This window comes from Silurus meridionalis, chromosome 22 (assembly GCF_014805685.1).
Source record: "Silurus meridionalis isolate SWU-2019-XX chromosome 22, ASM1480568v1, whole genome shotgun sequence".
Lineage (NCBI taxonomy): Eukaryota > Metazoa > Chordata > Actinopteri > Siluriformes > Siluridae > Silurus > Silurus meridionalis.
This window is the reverse complement of record NC_060905.1, coordinates 17,432,670-17,452,375: the sequence shown is the minus strand read 5'-3', so window position 1 is coordinate 17,452,375 and position 19,706 is coordinate 17,432,670. Positions and strand designations below refer to the sequence as shown.

Sequence of the window (19,706 nt, the reverse complement as noted above, 5' to 3'; positions counted from 1 at the left end):
GACCAATGGTCCCCAACCTTTTTTGCGAGAAAAAATTTAATTTAATTTTCCAAAATAAAACATCATTCAGAATCAGATAATTAATAAAATGGAAATAATGTAAGTTATATATTCTTTCTGTGCGGCCCGGTACCAATTGACCCACGGACTGGTGATGGTCCGCGACCCGGGGGTCAGGGACCACTGGTCTAGACGTCACAATTTGGCCTTACTGTAAGCAATTGCAACCCATTTCGCTGTAGGATCGATAAAGTGCTGATTCTAAATTAGGCCTAAATTTGCCCTGATAGGGGCACTAAAGTATTTGCAGAAATTGGGCCAAAGTTGGTCAGAATGTTCCTTAGACCACAGCTAATCAGTCGACCAAATTTCACAACCTTTCATGAGACGGTTCTTGTGCAATCAAAGAAAATTAATTAATAAAAGAAAAGTAAAAATGGTGCTTGGCCCCCTAATTAATGAACACACACCGACACAGCAGACGACGTTACAGTTTCCCAGTGCTTTATTCTTATATTTTGATACAAATTGATAAACTAAATACAGATTGGCAATAATTAAATATTAAAATGTTTTGATGAATATTTATCATTTTTATAAATTGCACTTGTTAGACATATTTTCAATGCAGTCGCAGTGGTATTTCCTTATGAAATGTCATATAACCAAAAACTGATGATAAAATTTATGAAATTCATCATGTGGATTTTTTTCTACATATAAGTCTATTATACTATATGAGTGCAATGTATTGGTTTGGTGGCATTACCCAAAAAATAAAAATCACCCCATAACATTTCTACAAATTCTTTTTTTCAGAAAAAAAAAAAAATGTACAATTGAACAAGTAAATTTGAGTTGGTTTGTGTAATACCTACCTACGGTACACACCTTATATAAGCATGGGATAGCCTTATGTAAAGTGTCAAATCAACCAATGAACTTGAAATAACGACTCGCCGCGTGAATTTCAAAAAAGCTGTGCTGTCATACCGTGGCGCTGTACACGTCAAGCGTCGACAATAAGTGATCGGGTTACAGTCAGCTTTTAACAGTGTGTTCCTGTGAAATTTGGAACCCAAACTCATACAAAAAAAAAAAAGAAAAAAAAAAAAAAATCTAATTTAATTTACGACTATTGCCTGTGAAACATAGCAGCAAAAGACAAAAAGAACAAATGAACCGTTTCTTTTAAACGGAGAGGTGAAATTTAGTTGCTACTCCAGATGTAAAGAAAAATCCTCCCTAAATTCCCCAGCATCCGTGGCCATGAAGCTCGTTCTCCTGAGCTGCGTTTCCTACTCAGAAGGAATAAAATGTGTCCGGTGTAGATAAAGTGAAGCCACACCCAGAAGCCCAGATGGTGCAACACAGTGGTGCGTTTTTCACTCTTGCTGTCCTTTGGTGTTAAAAAGGAAAAGGGAGGATGGAAAATAATAAATCACATATGGGCAGGATCCCTGAGTCAGTATTAATCGTCTTTTGGCACAGGTGTGAATTTTGAGGTGATGACAGGTCTTCGTGAAATCACTGAATCTCTGGATCACATGCTGTGTGGTCTTCAGTGACGACAAGAAAGAACCTAAAAAAGAAGGGGAAAATAAGCGATCAAACACAACAACACTATTGTTCTTGTCCAGGACAGAATGAATTCGCTGTAAAAGGAAAGGCATCAGCGTGGACAATACCTGTTAGCAATTGTTTAATCGGTAGGGTGTTCTGGGCACGATCTATTCACCTCAAACCATTCATCAATACACCTGTTTAAAAAAAAAAAAAGAAAAAAAGAAAGTAAAGACAGATTAGTAACCAGAGCCGTACACAGGCCTTGGATCAGGTTTGTCTTGAAATGTGTGTTTGTATTGTCTATACCCTTTGTGGTAGATACAGAGGCAGGGCAGTCTGCCAATGGTGTCTCCCTGGACCATGTCATCCAAGCATATTGCACACTCCCCTGAGTCCTTCATCAAGACGTCCTCTGAGGTCATGAAAGGGACAGATTTTTTGTGGGTTATTTGGTGTCAGCATTAGTCACAGTGGATGGATACATGGTTACAAAACAAATTTCCAACTATTACCACCTACACGTTCAAGTCCCACAACTCTAATGCTTCTTCAATTCAATTAAACTCATTTCAGTTCATTTTTAATTGTAGAGCGCTTTCAACAATGGAAATCGTCCCACAGCAGCTTTACAGAGGTATAGCGGCAATAAAATAATTTATACGTTTGTTACAATGGCTCAAGACCTGTTGATGTTTCATCACAAATCCATCCTCTCGCGTGTCCTCTTATTCTTTAACAACCCGACTGTAGAATACAGGACTTTATAACCTTCTCCCTCTGGACTCGTAATCATATGCCACATTTTACTAATTGTGGAAGTGTGAAGTCGGTGTTCTGATTGACGTCATCTTCAGCCTCTTTGTTCGAACTACAAAATGGTGGAAACACACAGACACCTCCATCTTATCTAGTGTTGATTCTGAAAAGGTAATTACTGTCCATTATTTTTAATACATTATAATAATATAATATAATAATATATTACAATTACAATATTATATTCATATAATTTATTATTAATATTTATACATTATAATGCTATAATATTATATTAATATAATATCATTATAATTACAATATTATATAAATACAATTAATTATAATATATACATTATAATTATAATATATTATAATAAATTATATAACATTTTACATTTTATACAATTTCAACTTTTTCCCCTCTGGGATCAACATGCAGATTCCAATGATTCATGTTTGTTCGATTGCTAGCAAGCTAACAGTCCTGAGTGCTGTCTGTTTACCTCCTAACACCAGAAACCATTTAGTCAATATTATAGCTTTACCACGTCTGCATGTCGATTGACCTAAAACATGTTTATACAAAGCGAATGTTATTTAATAGGGGAAAAAAAGCTTTGAGGGAATACCTTCCTAAGGTTGCAGCTAGCTTCGTTTTTTTTTTTTTTCCTACGTCATAAATTCAGAGCTTTATTTGAACACAGCAAGCTCTGTCTCTTTGCACAGGGGACACGAGTGTGTTGAGTGTGTTGAAAAGACTCTGGCTGTGTAATGAGTTACTGCTGTAAACACATTACATCACTACTTCCATGCGCTTAACGGTCTGTAATGCATCTTTACATTGCTAGCTGGCGTTGTAGTGTTTTTATTGCTACTGTACATTTTGTACGGTCACCTGGAAACGTAGATCAAACCACAAAGAAGTAAGGTATACATTACAATAATCATAGACTGTAATTACCTTTCAGAGTGAAGCTTTACACTGTTTACTACATGCAACACTCTAGATAAGAGATAGGAAAGGTATAAAAGGTGTACATTTACCCCAGATATAAGGCTGGTACAGTCAAGAAGCTTTCATATTTTTAGACTATATGATGATACTGTGTACATTTCAAAGTCTCCAAGACTCCTACTTGTTTGCGATAACAGTGTGTAAGTGTGTGTCATCTGTGAGCCAGGGGAATAGGAATGGCTCAAGCCTTGGTTAGATGATGGTGTGATTGCACCTCTGAAGTAATTGCTGAATATAATAAACATAACAAAAACAGGTGATGTGAAAGTGTTCAAAACAAAGTGTTCTGCAGAGTCATCAGGCACTCTCCTTCACCATATGAGGGACATCACTTACACTTCTAGGTGGAAGTAAATAAAAGATCTTGAGTAGCTTTTTAAATACAGATTTTAAAGAGAGAACTTTTTTAAACATGCTCCTCCTCCTATGCCTCTGGATAGTGTTCTCTTCGACTGGAGGCCACTCTGTGCAGCTTGGGACGGTTTCTCATCAACGCCTTGGGTTGTTCCATGAAATTACGGAGTAAGAACGGGCGCTTTGAGGATGGATTTGGACTGTAGTTAATGTCAACAGTCTGCTACATTGACTCAGGACTACAGTTCGCTTCTGATCATCATCACTGCACCCCACAACATCGTATATCTACAATAAATGGACATTCGGTGGAACCCAGATGAGGATGGGTTCCCTCTGGAGTCTGGTTCCTCTCAAGGTTTCTTCCTTATGCCATCTCAGGGAGTTTTTCCTTGCCACAGTCGTCACCGACTCACTCATCAGGGACAAACTTACACTTATAAAGAACATATTTACTTTTAATCACCACATTATCTGTGTAAAGCTGCTTTGAGACAATGTTCATTGTTTAATTTGAAAAGTGAATGTAGAATATACAAAGATTTTGGCAGTTGGCAACTCAAGAGCTTTTGACTTTTTGAGTGGGAATTAAAGGAGCCAAGTGGATCTTTTAGAGCATATTTAGGACTCAAATGCTGGAAACGTGTCAGTTTCACATTAAGTCCTTAACCCAGGATTATACCAGCACACGTAAATCTTTGACTAGTCTTAGGAATCTTAAGGCTCAGCACCAGTCAAGGAATAAAATACGTAAGAACATCCAAAGCAACAGAGTTACTTTTACCACCACATAACAGCAGTTTACATTTACATTTGTAGCATTGGGTATCCCTTATCCAGAGCAACTTACAACTGAGCAGTTGAGGGTTAAAGGAATTGCTCAAGGGCCCAGCTATGGCAGAATGTGATCTTCAAATTTAGAGTCCAACGCTTTAAACAATGAGCTACCACCTCCAGCATATGCATTAGTGTTTCGTTCCTCTTACACCACAACAAATTACTGATTGGAAGGTCAGGGGTTCAAGCCCCATTAACATCAAGCTGCCACTCTTGGGCCCTTGAGCAAGGCCCCTAACCTTCTCCGCTCCAGGGGTGCTTCATCATGGCTGACCCTGGGTTCTGACCCCATCTTACTTCCAAACTGGGATGTGTGAAAAAAGAATTTCACTGTCCTGTAATGTAGATGTGAAAGTTTTTTCTTAAATCCGTTTATAAGAGCTGGTATTAAAAAAAGTTTGAAAACTGGTTCTGTTTACAAAAAAGTATTTATTTACATTTACACACGATCACCGTCAAAATAGTTCCCTTGCACAGCAATACAGCGCTCCCAGTGTTCCTGGCACTTCTGGAACGTGTCCTGGGAGTCTTCATTTCGGAGAGTGTCAAACACCTTCTGTGATTCGCGCCAGATCTCTGCAACGTTGTCAAAACGGCGACCTTTGAGCTGATCTTCATCTTTGGGAAGAGGGCGAAGTCCGCACGAGCCAAATCTGGCGAGTAGGGTGGGTGTTGACAAAAGATTTCGACATTTTTAGTGGTTGAGCTCGGTGTTCCTAAACTCTTATTGTCTTCCGGGTGACGTTCTTCCGTGCTTGAAGCGCTCGTGCCACCCAAAACATGTCAAACTTACGTCACGTCAAATGTCTCTGTGGCAGATTTGCCCAGTTTCACTGAGAATTTTGCTCAATTTTCACAATCGCAGATGTTGAAACGCACGTGGTGAGAATAGCACCAGTTAACGCTGTTCTTAAAACCTTTTGATACCACTTTGTAATTACTTTTACACTATGACACATCTTAAAGACAAACCTAATTCCTCAAAAACTTAAATCTATACTTTTTTTTTTCCTTCTGTCTTAAAGATAATAAAAAAAAAATGCAGAATCTTTCCAGAACTTGTATCCTAACCTGAGACTTGTCTCATATGTGAAAATGTCCTGACCGTTACATATAATATTATAACTGACACTGGAGACTCCTTCGCTACAAATCTCCTTACAGAAAATGTCACAACATAAGCGTAGTTGTTTGTCTATGTGTATCCCATAGTAGATTTGAAATGCAGCCAGCCAATCAGAATCCAGAATTCTAAACCACACGGGTATAAGCGGTAATAATCTACGCCTTCCCTTCGAACACGAATGTTCTAACCCCAGGAGTCATCTGAATGTGTTACACTGTGTACAAACAAAACATGCTGAATTCTTGAAACAGGTAATCACATACGACTGAAGCTCTAATCATCACCACATGAAAATGATCTACACACTGAGGGCAAAAAAAGGCCCCACTTCTGAGAAGAGCAGTGTCAGGGCTTCGTGTTAATGTTTAGGAAACGATGATGTGGGCTGCTGAAGCGGAACAGCGTCAAACAATGAATAAGTGGTGGGTGGTCTTACCGTTATAAGTGAGTCTTGGTTTGGTGAGACACATGACGAGGTGAAGGTCAATTTCGTCAGACGCAACAAACTTTGAACACACAGGACAGTTGAATCCAGCTATAACACGAGAAAAAAAAGAAAAGTTAAGTGTGAACACTCTTTTGGTAAAACATTTAGAAAACACCGTATCGCATGTTTGCATTTACATTGAGGCATTTGGCAGACGCACTTATCCAGAGCGACTTATACCCGAGCAGTTGAGGGTTGAGGGCCTTGTTTAAAGGCACAGCACTGGTAGTATGGTGGTGCTGGGATTTGAACTTAAAACCTTCTGAGTCCAATGCCTTCACCACTGAGCTACCACAGCAATTAGGGAGTATTCATTTGTCTCAATGCAAAATGAATATTGTATAATATGGAAAAATAAATAATGATTCTATGTTCAAACCTGTCTAGACAAAGTCCACTGTCCACTTAATCATATATTTATAACACAAAAAAATCTCAAACTGTACAGTATCAGTTTTACTTTGTATAAAGCAAAAATACAATTTATACAATCTTGTCCATTCAAAACCTACATACACTTAATGGACAAAAGTATTGGGACAGCCGACACTTTTTTCAGCCATATGTGGGTCTGTGCCAAACTGTTACCAGTATAGTAAAGGGTATTATAAGAGAAAATGCAAACTGAATGTGTAATGGGATGTTCAGAAAGAAGTACATACTGATGTTATGGTTAGGTGTCCACAAACCTTTGTCTATACAGTGTTTTTCACACATGATGCAGCATTTCATGACCATGAAATTACCGATCTAAGCTTGTATTTGGGGAAATAAATAGGTTTCAAGTTTTTGAAAGTTTAAATGAAGGAATATGTTACGAAGACACACATATAACTCTGGCGTGGATGTGTGATGCACGGGCTTACAGCATTTAAATGTATGAATATAAAAATACATACCACCCAGAGACAACAGTGTACAGTAAAACCCTATGGTACGAGCAACTAATAGTACGAGCAAACGAAGATACGAGCGACCAGCCGTGTGGGTTTGAACAAGCAGGAAATAGTGAAAAAGTACGAGCGTGGTGCGCGTCTCACACTCGCAGTCAACCACTACCACATGGGTAAGTGTTAAATTATGTGTACCGTATCGTAATTTGCGGTGTATTTGTTTGTTAAAATAGGCTACAAATACTTTTTAAGTGCAGAAATAAGCGATCGAATGAGATCTCGGAACGGATTAAATCACCTTTACATTCATTCTTATGGGGAAAATCAGTTCGAACGTACGAGCAAATGGACCTACGAGCAATTTCCAAGAACGAATTATGCTCATACAACGGGGTTTTACTGTATAGTGTGTGTTTAATGCTGTGGAATGTTTACGAGACCCGTTGCTGAGCTATAATTAACACTTCATGCACCATACTCTCTTTATATTCATGAGACAAATTGTCATGTGACTGAGAACTCCCCTTGTCCTGAAGACTTCCAAGCATAAGGAATGCCTAACATGTAAGGAACGAGATGATTAACAAACATCTATGAGTAAGATTGTCTCGATTTTTTTAATCCCTTTATTACTTTCAGATTACATGCTTGGTGAAGCAGTAGCTCAGTGGTTAAGGCTCTGGGTTACTGATTGGAGGTTTAAGCCCCAGAATCGCCAAGCTGCCACTCTTGGGCCCTTGAGTAAGGCCCTTAACCTTATGTGCTCCAGGGATACTTTTTCAGGGCTGATCCAGCACTCTGACTTTAGCTTCCTAACATCACTAGCATATACGAAGATGGAATTTTACTGGGCTGTAAAAAAAAAAAAAAAAAAAAAAAGCACCTTCACCTTATTTGCCATAGTTGTCAGTGCTGGTGTTATACAAAATGTAAAAAATGACTCAAAACCAATTGAATTTGATTGTATATGTAGAGCCTGTCTAATAGACACATTCACAACACAGCTTTACAGAAATCTGGATGTAGGGATATAAATAGATCCCTAAAAGACCACACCATGGACAACAAAACCAACACAACTACTTTTTCACGTCTCGGTCTCCGTAGTGTTGTGATACGTCATATTCACGTAGCAGCAGTGGTGCTGAGAGAACGCGCTCGAGAAACAGTTTAGCGACGAGAAATCCATCTACATATCAAATATTGGTCACAAATTATTGGTCACTTTTTTATAAATAATCAAAGTATAGTTCTACTAATAATTATATATAAATAAATCTGGTTTTACAGATGCAAATATGCCGACTTGTATCAGTTTGCACACTTTTTAAATTGACGCATCACACCGGAAACTTTGATGCCATCGATACTGTACATAAAGCAGGGTCTTCGCCTTTAAACAGATATGTGTGAGATGTCTAGTGAACACTGCCTGATCAAGTTTAAAAAATATCTATAATTTTGCTAAAAAAACAACTATTCAATAATAATGTTTTGATCATAAACCCTAATATGTCAAAGGTATTACATATATAATATATTTCTATGGATTCTCATACGATAAGCTTTTTAGCTGGAACCTACTGTCATTATGACATTGTTTAATTTTTTGGTATCGGTTCGCTGGTCCTACTATTTTCTTGTTGGATTCACATTTTACATTCATTGCGTTTGGCAGATTTCCTTATAAAACATCATTTATCTTAATCTCATTCATACAACTAAGCAGCTATGGGGTTAATGGCCTTGCTCAAGGGCCCAGGAGTGGCAGCTGGGTGTGGCTGGGATATGAACTCACGACCTTCGGATTTCAGGAACGATATTCATCAACATGGAATTTTGCAAAGGTTGACTGAAAGAACATGGCAGAACTGGAATTTGGCATGAAGGCCTAGACCACACTCACGTTTCACCCAAAATAACAGAACGATGTGGAACTGATTGCTTTAGGGTTAAGTATTACTATCTGTGTGCACCATTAGCAGAAAATGTTATTTGTTTAAAAAAAAAAAAAAACTTTTGTCTTTTGGCCAATTAAAAACCAATGAGAAATTGAAATCAAACAGAGAGAAGGAGAATACAGCACATGGAGTTGTATAAAAGGTTTTAGATTTACATATGAGAAAAATTTGAAGACTTTTTCTGGTGATATCTCAACATCATCAACATGTGGTAAAGAGGTTCAGGTTCATGGAGGCATGGTTTTTCCACCACTGCTTACTTTTCCCAATTCAGGCTCCAAATGCGATTCTGCATTTATTATAGCCACATGCATCAAAATGGAGCACTACCTTCTCTCAGTTCCTCGTAGCACATCCTCTCTGTGCGCTTATAGCGCTAAAGGTTTTCTAATGCCGTGCCTCAAAAGGACACGTCACAAAAGGAGCAGGAGATGTTTAAATGTGTTTCTTTCTTATTATAATTATAAATAAATCAAATGTGCTAACAAGAAAGTGTAAAGCAAGCTCAGTGACACAAAAGAAAACATTTAAAAAAAGAAAAAAAAAAAAGAAAAACATTACAATCAGAAATCCATTAGCAAATAATAAAAAAAAATCAACAGCACAGATGAAAACATACTTTAGGTTCATGCTGTAATAGGAAACATTGCACAATACCACCATAATTATGCAATAATTCAGTGTCAATACAATCAATTATACAATCAATCTAATACAATGTCTCTAATACAATCAATATGTAGCCACGGCTAAAGAAACTCAATATTATAGAGAAACGCAGTATAACAGACAGGAATCTCATACAGCAAAAACAGATGTTATTACTAAAGCAAGAAACCCAATAAACCCAATTCAACACGTCTTCTTTTCACTGCAGCCACAACTGCACCGCCCACATACATCATTTCTAGCAGAAGCATCGATATTAACCGTATAAAATTATCTTGGGTTTTCCCTGAATTCTTTTGCCTTTTTTCAGTGCATTACGTTTTTTCTGGGGATTTGAAATGAAGGGAAATTGTGAGTTTTTGTGCAAATTCTTCTGGAAAGAAAACTAAAAAAAAACGGTTCATAAAAAATCAACAACTGTTTAAAACAACTGTTGCAAAGTGTTTGGGCAGACCTTTCCTCACAATGTCCACCTTTCCTTCAAAGTCCATCTTGTAAATGTCCTTGTAAGTGTATCTGCGAGCAAATCAAATTCTTCTCAGCCAATGTGGAATGAAAAAACAGTTATATAATCCACACGAATAGATTAGAGCTTGTGCAGTTTGCTACAGATGCAGTTTGCGAGCTCTGATTTATGCGTTCTCTGACCATCCAAGAAAATAGACTATTGGTAATAATTCAGTACATATTCATTGACAAAAAATATTAAAACATAAATCACTGATTCTAATAGAGCTTATGGCAGCAGAGACTATTGAAGATTATTCCCCAGTCTCTTTGGGGAACTTTCTCCTAAAAATGTGTTCGTTTTGAGTGTCCTCTCCGGCATCGTGTGTAAATAACTTGATCCCAGAGATTATTACAATAAAAAATGTTGAAGATGAGAAGAAGATTTATTTAATGTAATTTGTTTAAGCACTGGTGCCACTTCTAATAATTACTGTAATAGGATTATATGCTTTTTTGCCTTATGCTAGTCAGCCTCATGCATCATGTTATTCAGCCTCATGCCTCATGCTAGTCAGCCTCATGCTAGTCAGCCTCATGCTAGTCAGCCTCATGTTAGTCAGCCTCATGTTAGTCAGCCTCATGCCTCATGCTAGTCAGCCTCATGCTAGCCAGCTACAGTGAATTGTTTAATCACAGCTCTGAGCTGTATCTACATTCAATGAACAGCTGGGAGCTACAACACACATGAATATCATGTTTAATTCAATCCTATCCCATTGAATTTTATTTGTAGAGCGCTTTTAACAATGAGCATTGTCCCAAACCGCTTTACAGTTAGATTGCATTAAATGACAAACAAATATGAGCAAATTTAGATAACTAGTCAAGACTGTAGTACACACAAATATACATTAGTCAATGTATATAGTTATACATTCAATAGTCTCTCAGACATTTAGCAGAAAATTGGCATCATTCAATAAAAGAGGCCACACCGACCGGCCTTCTTTAACTACATCAAGCATCTGGTTAGCAACTCTTTCATGTATCTCACTAACCAAAGAGAGACCGTAATGTGCTCTTCTAGCACAAGCCTCATGCATCTACAGGTCAAACTTCACCAGTACTAAGCTGGCATGAAGTGAGCAAAGGCACGTCTTTTACACACAAGTACACACAACCTTTTCTGTTAGACAAATCGGATTTGCGTTTGCTATCGTGTTGCTACAGGCAAAAAAAAGCCCTACAGGGTCACTGGTATTGCCATAGCAACTGGTCAAAGAGTATAAAGGGTCAGTGGCAAGGTTTTGATCCAGAGCTGTAATGATTTCTAGGTTACTGTGTTCTTCTAGATACACCTGATGATCATCTGCTGCTCTAGTTCTTCAGACTTCTCACAAAAAAACACAATACGGCTGCTTTTCCAAATCACCCAAAATAAACTCAATGTAAGTCCTAACTCTCACCAATAAAATAAATTGGAGTGGAGAGCTTTTCAAACTTCACCAGTACTAAGCTGGCGTGAAGTGAGCAAAGGCACGTCTTTTACACATAAGTAAATTGCCTTTTCTGTTAGACAAATCGGATTTGCGTTTGCTATCGTGTTGCTACAGGCAAAAAAAAAACAAAAAAAAGAGAAGTGTAGCCCTACAGGGTCACTGGTATTGCCATAGCAACTGGTCAAAGAGTATAAATGGTGAAGGTAACATAAATTTTGCAGCATGCCCCTGCTAATCCAAATGCAAAAAATTATCATCGATACCTTGTGTTTTACCCCAATTTTCAGGGTATTTAATGCATATTGATACGTTACATCTATCTGCAAATGTGCATGCAGACTTGGGATCGAAACTGAAATATAGATTGTGTTAAGGAAATGAAACTATCACCTACAATGAACACATACTAACGATACTTACTCACTTGCCTAAAAAAAGTTATAATGCGGCCACTTTGCTGCGACTAAACTGCATTTAAATATATTTGTTACTTGTAAATGCACCAAATCCAAAAATTGTAGATGGAATTTTCCAGATTTCAGATCACCCCAGATCAGATGTTAAATGTGTCACACACTTGTCACACACTTGTTGAGCTTGTTGATTAGCATTAGTTACTAGCCGTCAGAAACTGGTGAGTTACACTGCTCAGGAACCACATCAACGATTTCAGCAGCCCTGTGCATTTCTGCAAAACATGTGACTTAGAGGAAGTCGCTAGTCAGAGTCCCTTTTCCTCTGCTGCACTCCTGGGCATGCTCCACTTTCCCATCTGCATGGCAAGTCAGCTCAGGTGTTATCTCGCTCCTATCTGTTTTTGTTGAAGGTTTTACGGTAACCCCCCCTGCTGCAAATAGCCAGTGGTGAATGTACAGTAAAAACAGAGGGAAGAATCTCCAGCTGCTTCCTGGTTGTGTTGGGGAAAGTGAGCTGTTGCGAATGTAGCGAATGTTAAAGACACCCGCTTTGCACGACTAACAATACGTTCCATAAAAACGTTTTTTGTAGGACTGATACATTTTTTATACATCTTGTTGTAAGAATGTACAAAGTGAGTGATTGTGATATACGTAGCTCTCCAACACTTATGTACACAGATCAGGCATAACATTATGACTAATATTGTGTATATTTTGCTGCTAAAACAGTTCTGACCTGTCAAGCATCAACAGCATCACCTTCTACAGAGGTTTGAACTACAGGAGCTCGTCTTTTGGATCGGACCACACGAGCCAGCCTTCACTCCTCACGTGTATCAATGAGCCTCGGCCGCCCACGACCCTGTCGTTGGTTCACCACTGTTCCTTCCTTGGAGCACTTTTGATAGATACTGACCACTGCAGACCAGGAACTGCAGTTTTGGAGATGCTCTGACCCAGACGTCTAGACGTCACAATTTGGCCCTTGTCAAACTCACTCAAGTGCTTACACTCACCCATTTTTCCTGCTTTTAACATGTTCACTTTGAGGATAAAATGTTCACTTTCTGCCTAATAAATCCCACCCACAGGTGCCATGATGAGGAGATCATCAGTGTTAATTTACTTCACCGCTCATAATGTTATGTTTTAATTTCGAGGTAAATCAGAGGCTATAGGAATAAATTTGATTTCAAAACATAATCCAACTTAGAAAAATGCATGAGCTAAAAACCAGAACCATTTACTACAATTTACTATGATTATACATATACAGAGCAGGAGTGAACAACTGAGTGAACTTTGATCCAGGAAATGCGTCTCCATACGTCCGTGATGCAGCTGTGCAGCTCCACATCTGGCTATAATACACCTATGCTTTATCCTTGTTTCTGAACGACTACTGTTGTAATCATAAACACTGTTCTGTGCTTAATCCAAGACTCTTACTTGCTAACTATTTATTCTAAACACAATTATAACACAATTAATGTTTTACAGTTAATCAAGAGTAATGATTTATAATCACAGAAGAAGAAAGGTTACTTTCTGAGGCCAAGAACTCTCAAGGTTTTTTCCTCAACTTGGTTGCATCATTAAGGGTCAAAATCTACATCCTATCTGCTGTTAGTGATATATAAATGCTTCTGATTTGACCTGAAGGAGCGTCAGAGCCTAATAAAGGGTCAGTGGCAAGGTTTTGATCCAGAGCTGTAATGATTTCTAGTTTACTGTGTTCTTCTAGATACACCTGACGATCATCTGCTGCTTTAGTTCTTCAGACTTCTCACAAAAAACACAATACGGCTGCTTTTCCAATTCACCCAATATAAACTCTATGTAAGTCCTAACTCTCACCAATAAAATAAAGTGGACTGAAGAGCTTTTGAAGATCACATCTGCTAATGTATGTCGTCTTATGGAGCAACTCGGTCCAGGAGGAACTGGGTTTCATTTCGCTGTGTACTGTACTGTATATGGATCCTTGAACTGCATCCCCTGAGGACCCTAAATACTCCTGCTCACATACACGTTGATGTCTGTGAGATGTTTGGTGTTGTGATCATCTGATTGCTTGGGTAATATTCTGAACCGAAAACATTTCAACATCCATACTGAGACAAATCAATACAATGGGATGACCTTTGATATACTGTATCAAAGTGTAATAAGTAACCCTGTGGTGATTGCAGGGTGTTAAGGTGAAGAGGCTGAGCTGTAGGTGCTGGGTCACATGGGCTTACCTCCGAGCAGGTGAGGGGACAGGTGGGCTGGTAATGATCCTATCAGGAGTCTCGGGCCGGACTGACTTCGCTCTCCGTGGGGGTCCTCGTCGCTCCGAGGGCCGCCACCTTGCGCAATGATGCTGGTGGGCTGGAAAAGCGAGTTGGGTCTCGCACTGTCTGCGGGGTACCGCCTGTTGGCACCGACCTGCTGCTGGTTTCCTGTGTAGTACCGAATCGCGGTTGCGGACGCGCTCCCGGAGCCGGCGGCGGTGCTGGTGGGAGAGGGCACATCCGAGCCCGAGTAAGCCCTGAGACGAGCACTAGCCGCCGGACTGCTCTGTTTGGGGCCCATGTGTTTATTTGTTTTGGTTTTTTTTGGTTAGGACGCACTGTTCGGGGGTCTCCCAAATAAACAAACAAAACAAAACAAACAAAAAACAACGATCTCTAAAGAACCGAGTTTGACAGTCTGATGTGGATGAGATCCGACTTAAACTCCAGATGTGGAACTCATCCAAAACGGCGCTAAACACAAGGTCATGACTTCACACTAGTTGCTCTTCTGTTTCCGAAGTTTTGCGACCGTGTCCAAAGTGTCCTCGGGCCTCTGGACTGTCAGCGCGATGTCATTCCGGATGATCAGAACACACACACATACACACACTCACGCGATCACACTTCAAAAGAAACCGGACACGTGTGAAGCGGGAGGTCTGAACGCTACATTGTAACGAATCCGATCAAAACAAACAAAAATAACATTAAAGCCGACGCGTCCGGTGCGCGAGAAGACGATACGAGTCGAAGGTTATTATGGTGTGTGTGTGTGTGTGTGTGAAAAGCACGGATTGCCCTCCTCCTTGATGTGCGTCAGGTGACGTCAACGCGGAAGTGCAGCTTCAACAAGAAAAACAAACACAATAACGGGACACGCTGTACAAATAACCATAATCCAGGGTTCCTATAAAAGCTAAAAGGACTGTGTATTACTCTAAGGGTTATCATCTGCCCTCCTCTATAACCAAAAACCTACCACTAACATATGGGAAGTAGTGGCGTAGGGCTTTGCTATAAATCAAAAGGTTGTGAGGTTAAATCCCACCTTCTTCTTCTTTTTTCGGCGTCTCCCATTAGGGGGCGCCACAGCGGATCATCCGTCTCCATACCAACCTGTCCTCTACAGCTACATCTTCACCCCAACTAGTTGCATGTCTTCCCTCACCACATCCATAAACCTCCTCCTTGGTCTTCCTCTTTTCCTCCTTCCTGGTGGCTCCATCCTCAGCATTCTCCTACTGATATACCCCATGTCCCTCCTCCAAACCATCTCAATCCCTCACCTTGTCTCCAAAACGTCCTACATGCGCTGTCCCTCTAATAAACTCATCCCACCTACAGCATTTTATTTGGAGATGTGGCAGACATTTCATTGAATTCAATTCAGAATTATTTGTAGAACAACAATTAACATTGCCCCAAAGCAGATTTACAGAAATAAAGATGCTAGAAAATGTGAATTTATAAGTGTCTATAAATGTATCCCTAATGAGTGAGCCAGTGGTGACTGTGGCAAGAAAAAACTCCACGAGACTTCATTTGGAAGAAACCTTCAGAGGAACCAGACTCCAAATGGAACCCATCATTAACAATGTTTATTATACTGTGGTTTAGGTGCTTAAATGCAGAACCTGTGGTCTTCAAATCCATTGTAGCAGACTGTTGATATTATTCCAGTCCAAATCCATCCTCAAATTTCTTGAGTTGCTCAATAGCTTCATGGATTTTTAGGCTGTTGGTGAGGAACCATCCTCAGCTGCACAAGTGTTCTCCAATGTAGTAGTCTAGCAAGACTAGCTATGGCAGCATAACTAGAAGAGAAGAACCCCACATGCTGCTCTTCACACCACCATCCACAAACCTGAGTGAACGTATGAGAGTGGGGAGATGACAGCATCCAAACACAAAGTTCTCCAAAACAATCAATATCCATAATCTCTCCAGATCTGCTCCTTTCCCTACTGAAAAAAGTCTAGGGTAAATAAAGATATCTCATGTATGAAACTGAACAGTTGACGGTTAAGGACTTTGGGCCCAGGAGTGGCCCACTTGGTGGTGCTATCATTCGAACTCATTAGCTTCTGATCAGAAATGAGCTACCACTTCCACATGGTGGCCATGATGGGACTCAAAGTTTGTTTGAATTGCACAAATTCTATTCCATTCTACTTAATTAAAGGTTTTCTATTAGACATTGGAGCTACAAGAGAAAGTTCATGACATCACACAGTGTGGGTGAGCAGGTCAAGAGTTCAGTCAGTGTTACAGTTCACCCTAAAGATGAGGGGTTGAGGGGGTCAGGGCTCTGTGAAGGACTTTACAAGGTCTTTACAACTGTGCGCTTCCTACTTTGTGGCAACAGTTTGAGAAGGAAACACATATGGGTGTGATGGTCAGGTGTCCACACATTTTTGGTGATATATTGTTGACTATATAAGCAATTTGCTCAAAGCCTGAATCAGTAAATGTAATGTGGATGGTGGATCAGTCTCGGATGTTCCTGTTGCCCAGATTCCACCTAGTGTTTCCCAGATCTGGCTCATAATTTCCTGCTAACTGAACCAGGATAAAGCATTTACCTTTGATCAACAAATCACTCTCAACACAATGCTGACATAGTAGGGTGTGTAACATTGGAACAAGTGCATCAGGTTTTTGTAACACCCTAGTGTTACTAGTGACGCTAGAAACAATCCACCGGTGGAGAAAAACTGACACTGGTGAAGGACTAGATAACGACTGATCTATAATTTGTGTGGAAAGAACAGCTGTACATGGACAAAGTGGAAGAAAAATGCACTAGTCCCCTAATAAAATGTCCACTGTAATACATAGGAGGTATGAACACTTGGTATAACCATGTGTCAGTGCTATAATGAGTGTGTTTCACCACCCATAGAATATCTGGAATGTAAATATGTATGTATGCCTTTTGATACCCTCTGTGCCCCCCTGTATAACCTTAGAATATTGTTTTTGGCATTAAGATGTAGAAGCCAATGTGCTCTTGTAGCCCATCCACCGCTATCTTCAGCAGGCATCTCTTCAGAAGATCAGCAGGTCCTGAAATACTCACACCAGCACATCCTGCTGCTGCATGATTGTAGAATAGTTTTCTCTTTTGGAGCAAAGGTTTTTGTATGTGTTTATGTACACTATGTACTAGGGATGGAAAGACTCAGTGTGCATCGGATACAGGTTGGAATTTTGTGTCGTGATGCCTAGTTTTTAACATACAGTATTTGCATCGGTAAATCCCAATTAATTTATTTTTAATTATTAGTAGACCTGCTATATTTTGATTATTTAGAAAGCGATCAATAATTTGTGACCAACATTTGATATGTAGATTGATTTCTCGTCACTAAACCGTTTTTCTGCTGCTACGTGAACATGACGTATCGCAACGCTACGGAGACCGAGGCGTGTCCTGGGAGTCACATAGAATACAGATTAACATGGCAGAGGTAGAGCTGTAACTTCCTGGAGACACAACGGTTGTCTGTCTGAACCATAGAATTAAAAGCAAACTTTCTGTACCATATTGATTTGCATCGTATCACATTTTTTCCATCGCATCATATTGCTTTAAATCGCATTGTGTTGAGGGGAATCGTATCGTATCGCATCAGTAGATTCTTCATATGTATCTTTAATGGATCGTATTGTTGGCTATGCATTGAGATGACTATTCCCTACGTCCCTTACTAATATCTGGATTGAACCCAGTTTCATTATTCAGCCACACACATTGTGCTTATTTTCGGACTGGTGTTTACCGTAATGTAAGATTAGACCTTGTGAGTTCCAAGGTTGCAAATCCTTCCGATTAAACCTTAATGTGAACCGCTGGCTCCAGCCCACAGCTGTTTCTTATAATCAACACCTACATCCAACCGTGGGCATTTAGTATGAATTTTGTGTACCCATGACTGTTGTACCTGTCCATCTATAATAATTCTTCACAAACAAAAAGTCTTCCAATCAGCCAATTCTGATTGACAAACTTTTATTCAGATACCTCTTTATATCCCTTGACATCCTGATCATTTGCTCTTCACTTCAGCCAGATCTCACATTATAACTGCAAACTAAATAATTTTTTTTTTATCACTATTGACTCATTTTTCCATTACTTGTGTTTACATTATAAATCGTGACACATCATGCATCTTCATCATTAATTTGCAGGAGTAATTCTGATCTTATCTCCAATAACAGACATTATTTTGATGCTTGTGCCAAACACATTTTAGGCACCGTTACAGATATTCGTGTTTCCCAAGGATTTGTCCATGGTCTGCTTTCTTTTTATTTATTAATACCAACCCTACTTATATCACATCACCACAGTCTCTGTTTTAATCGTTATCATTATTTGATGCAAAGATTTCTGTTACCACTACAAACAAATTGTACTAATCTGCATTTATTGAGTTTTACTTACCTCTAAACCATACTCATTACATTACATTAGCGGCATTTGGCAGATGCCCTTGTCCAGAGCGACTTTACAACTGAGCAGGGGAGGGTTTTAGGGCTTTGCTCAAGGGCCCAGCAGTGGCAGCTTGGTGGTGGTGGGATTTGAACCTGTGATCTTCTGATCCAAAGCCCAATGCCTTAACCACTGAGCTCCCACCTCCCATTAAGGATTTAGGTTATACATTCTTGGGCCCTTTAACATCAACATCCAACATTTTGGATTTTCTTTTCTTAATTTTGGGGCATATAATGGGAGACTACCAAAAAAATATATACAGTATCTCACAAAAGTGAGTACACCCCTCACATTACAGCCATCATTGTATTATATCTTCTAAAGGGACAACACTAAAGAAATGAAAATTAGATATATTTTAGACTAGTTAATGTGCAGCTTGTATGGCAGTCCAGATTTAAAGGCTTCTGAAAATAACTCAGATACAGACATTATTGTCAAAATAGCTGGTATCGTAAGTGAGTACACCCTATGATAACAGCTGTACGTCATTACCATGCAAAGCCACAGGTCCTATTCATCATGTTCATGTTTTTGTCTGCTTGACAGGACTATACAGATTTGTGTATCTTCTATTAGAGCAGTTAAAATTTCCAGGTTTTTATAGTATTGTCTCTTTAAAAGATATACTAAAATGATTGCTGAAATGTGAGGGGTGTACTCACTTTTGTGAGATACTATACATATATATTTTTTGGTAAATCTCCCATTATATTTCTTCCCTTTCTATATTTTCTAAAAAAAATTGCTTTTATATTTGTTTTTTCAACCTCCATCCATATATGCTTATGCTGTCTAGTGCCAAGTCTCCAAATGACCTGGAACACACTGTCTTTATCATTCAGAGCATTATTGTACTTTTCCTCTTAAAATATTTCATCCTCTTAAAAA

General features: G+C 39.2%; 1 protein-coding gene across 2 annotated transcripts; it reads right to left on the bottom strand.

Annotated features, from left to right (window-relative positions):
* Positions 1-483: 483 nt before the first annotated feature.
* znrf2a (zinc and ring finger 2a) lies at positions 484-15,385 on the bottom strand. 2 transcript variants are annotated; one of them, XM_046834243.1, is made up of 5 exons: positions 14,279-15,294; positions 6,094-6,192; positions 1,873-1,978; positions 1,689-1,760; positions 484-1,582 (listed from the first exon to the last, which is right to left on the bottom strand). In XM_046834243.1, exons 1-4 carry the CDS (start codon positions 14,610-14,612, stop codon positions 1,703-1,705), a joined length of 597 nt encoding a protein of 198 aa, XP_046690199.1. In that variant the 5' UTR covers positions 14,613-15,294; the 3' UTR covers positions 484-1,582; positions 1,689-1,702. The 2 variants fall into 2 exon arrangements, with proteins under 2 accessions (XP_046690199.1, XP_046690198.1); XM_046834242.1 differs by lacking the exons at positions 484-1,582; positions 1,689-1,760; positions 1,873-1,978 and adding an exon at positions 4,085-5,184 and having other exon boundaries at positions 14,279-15,385.
* Positions 15,386-19,706: the final 4,321 nt, after the last annotated feature.

What these genes read in the sequence shown, in the direction of transcription:
- znrf2a (XM_046834242.1), bottom strand. Translation starts at nt 14,612, where the DNA reads ATGGGCCCCAAACAGAGCAGTCCGGCGGCTAGTGCTCGTCTCAGGGCT. An exon ending in GTCCCCTCACCTGCTCGGAG is followed by an intron (nt 6,193 to 14,278) that starts GTAAGCCCATGT and finishes CTCGTGTTATAG; the next exon opens with CTGGATTCAACTGTCCTGTG. An exon ending in ACCAAGACTCACTTATAACG is followed by an intron (nt 5,185 to 6,093) that starts GTAAGACCACCC and finishes CCTACTCGCCAG; the next exon opens with ATTTGGCTCGTGCGGACTTC.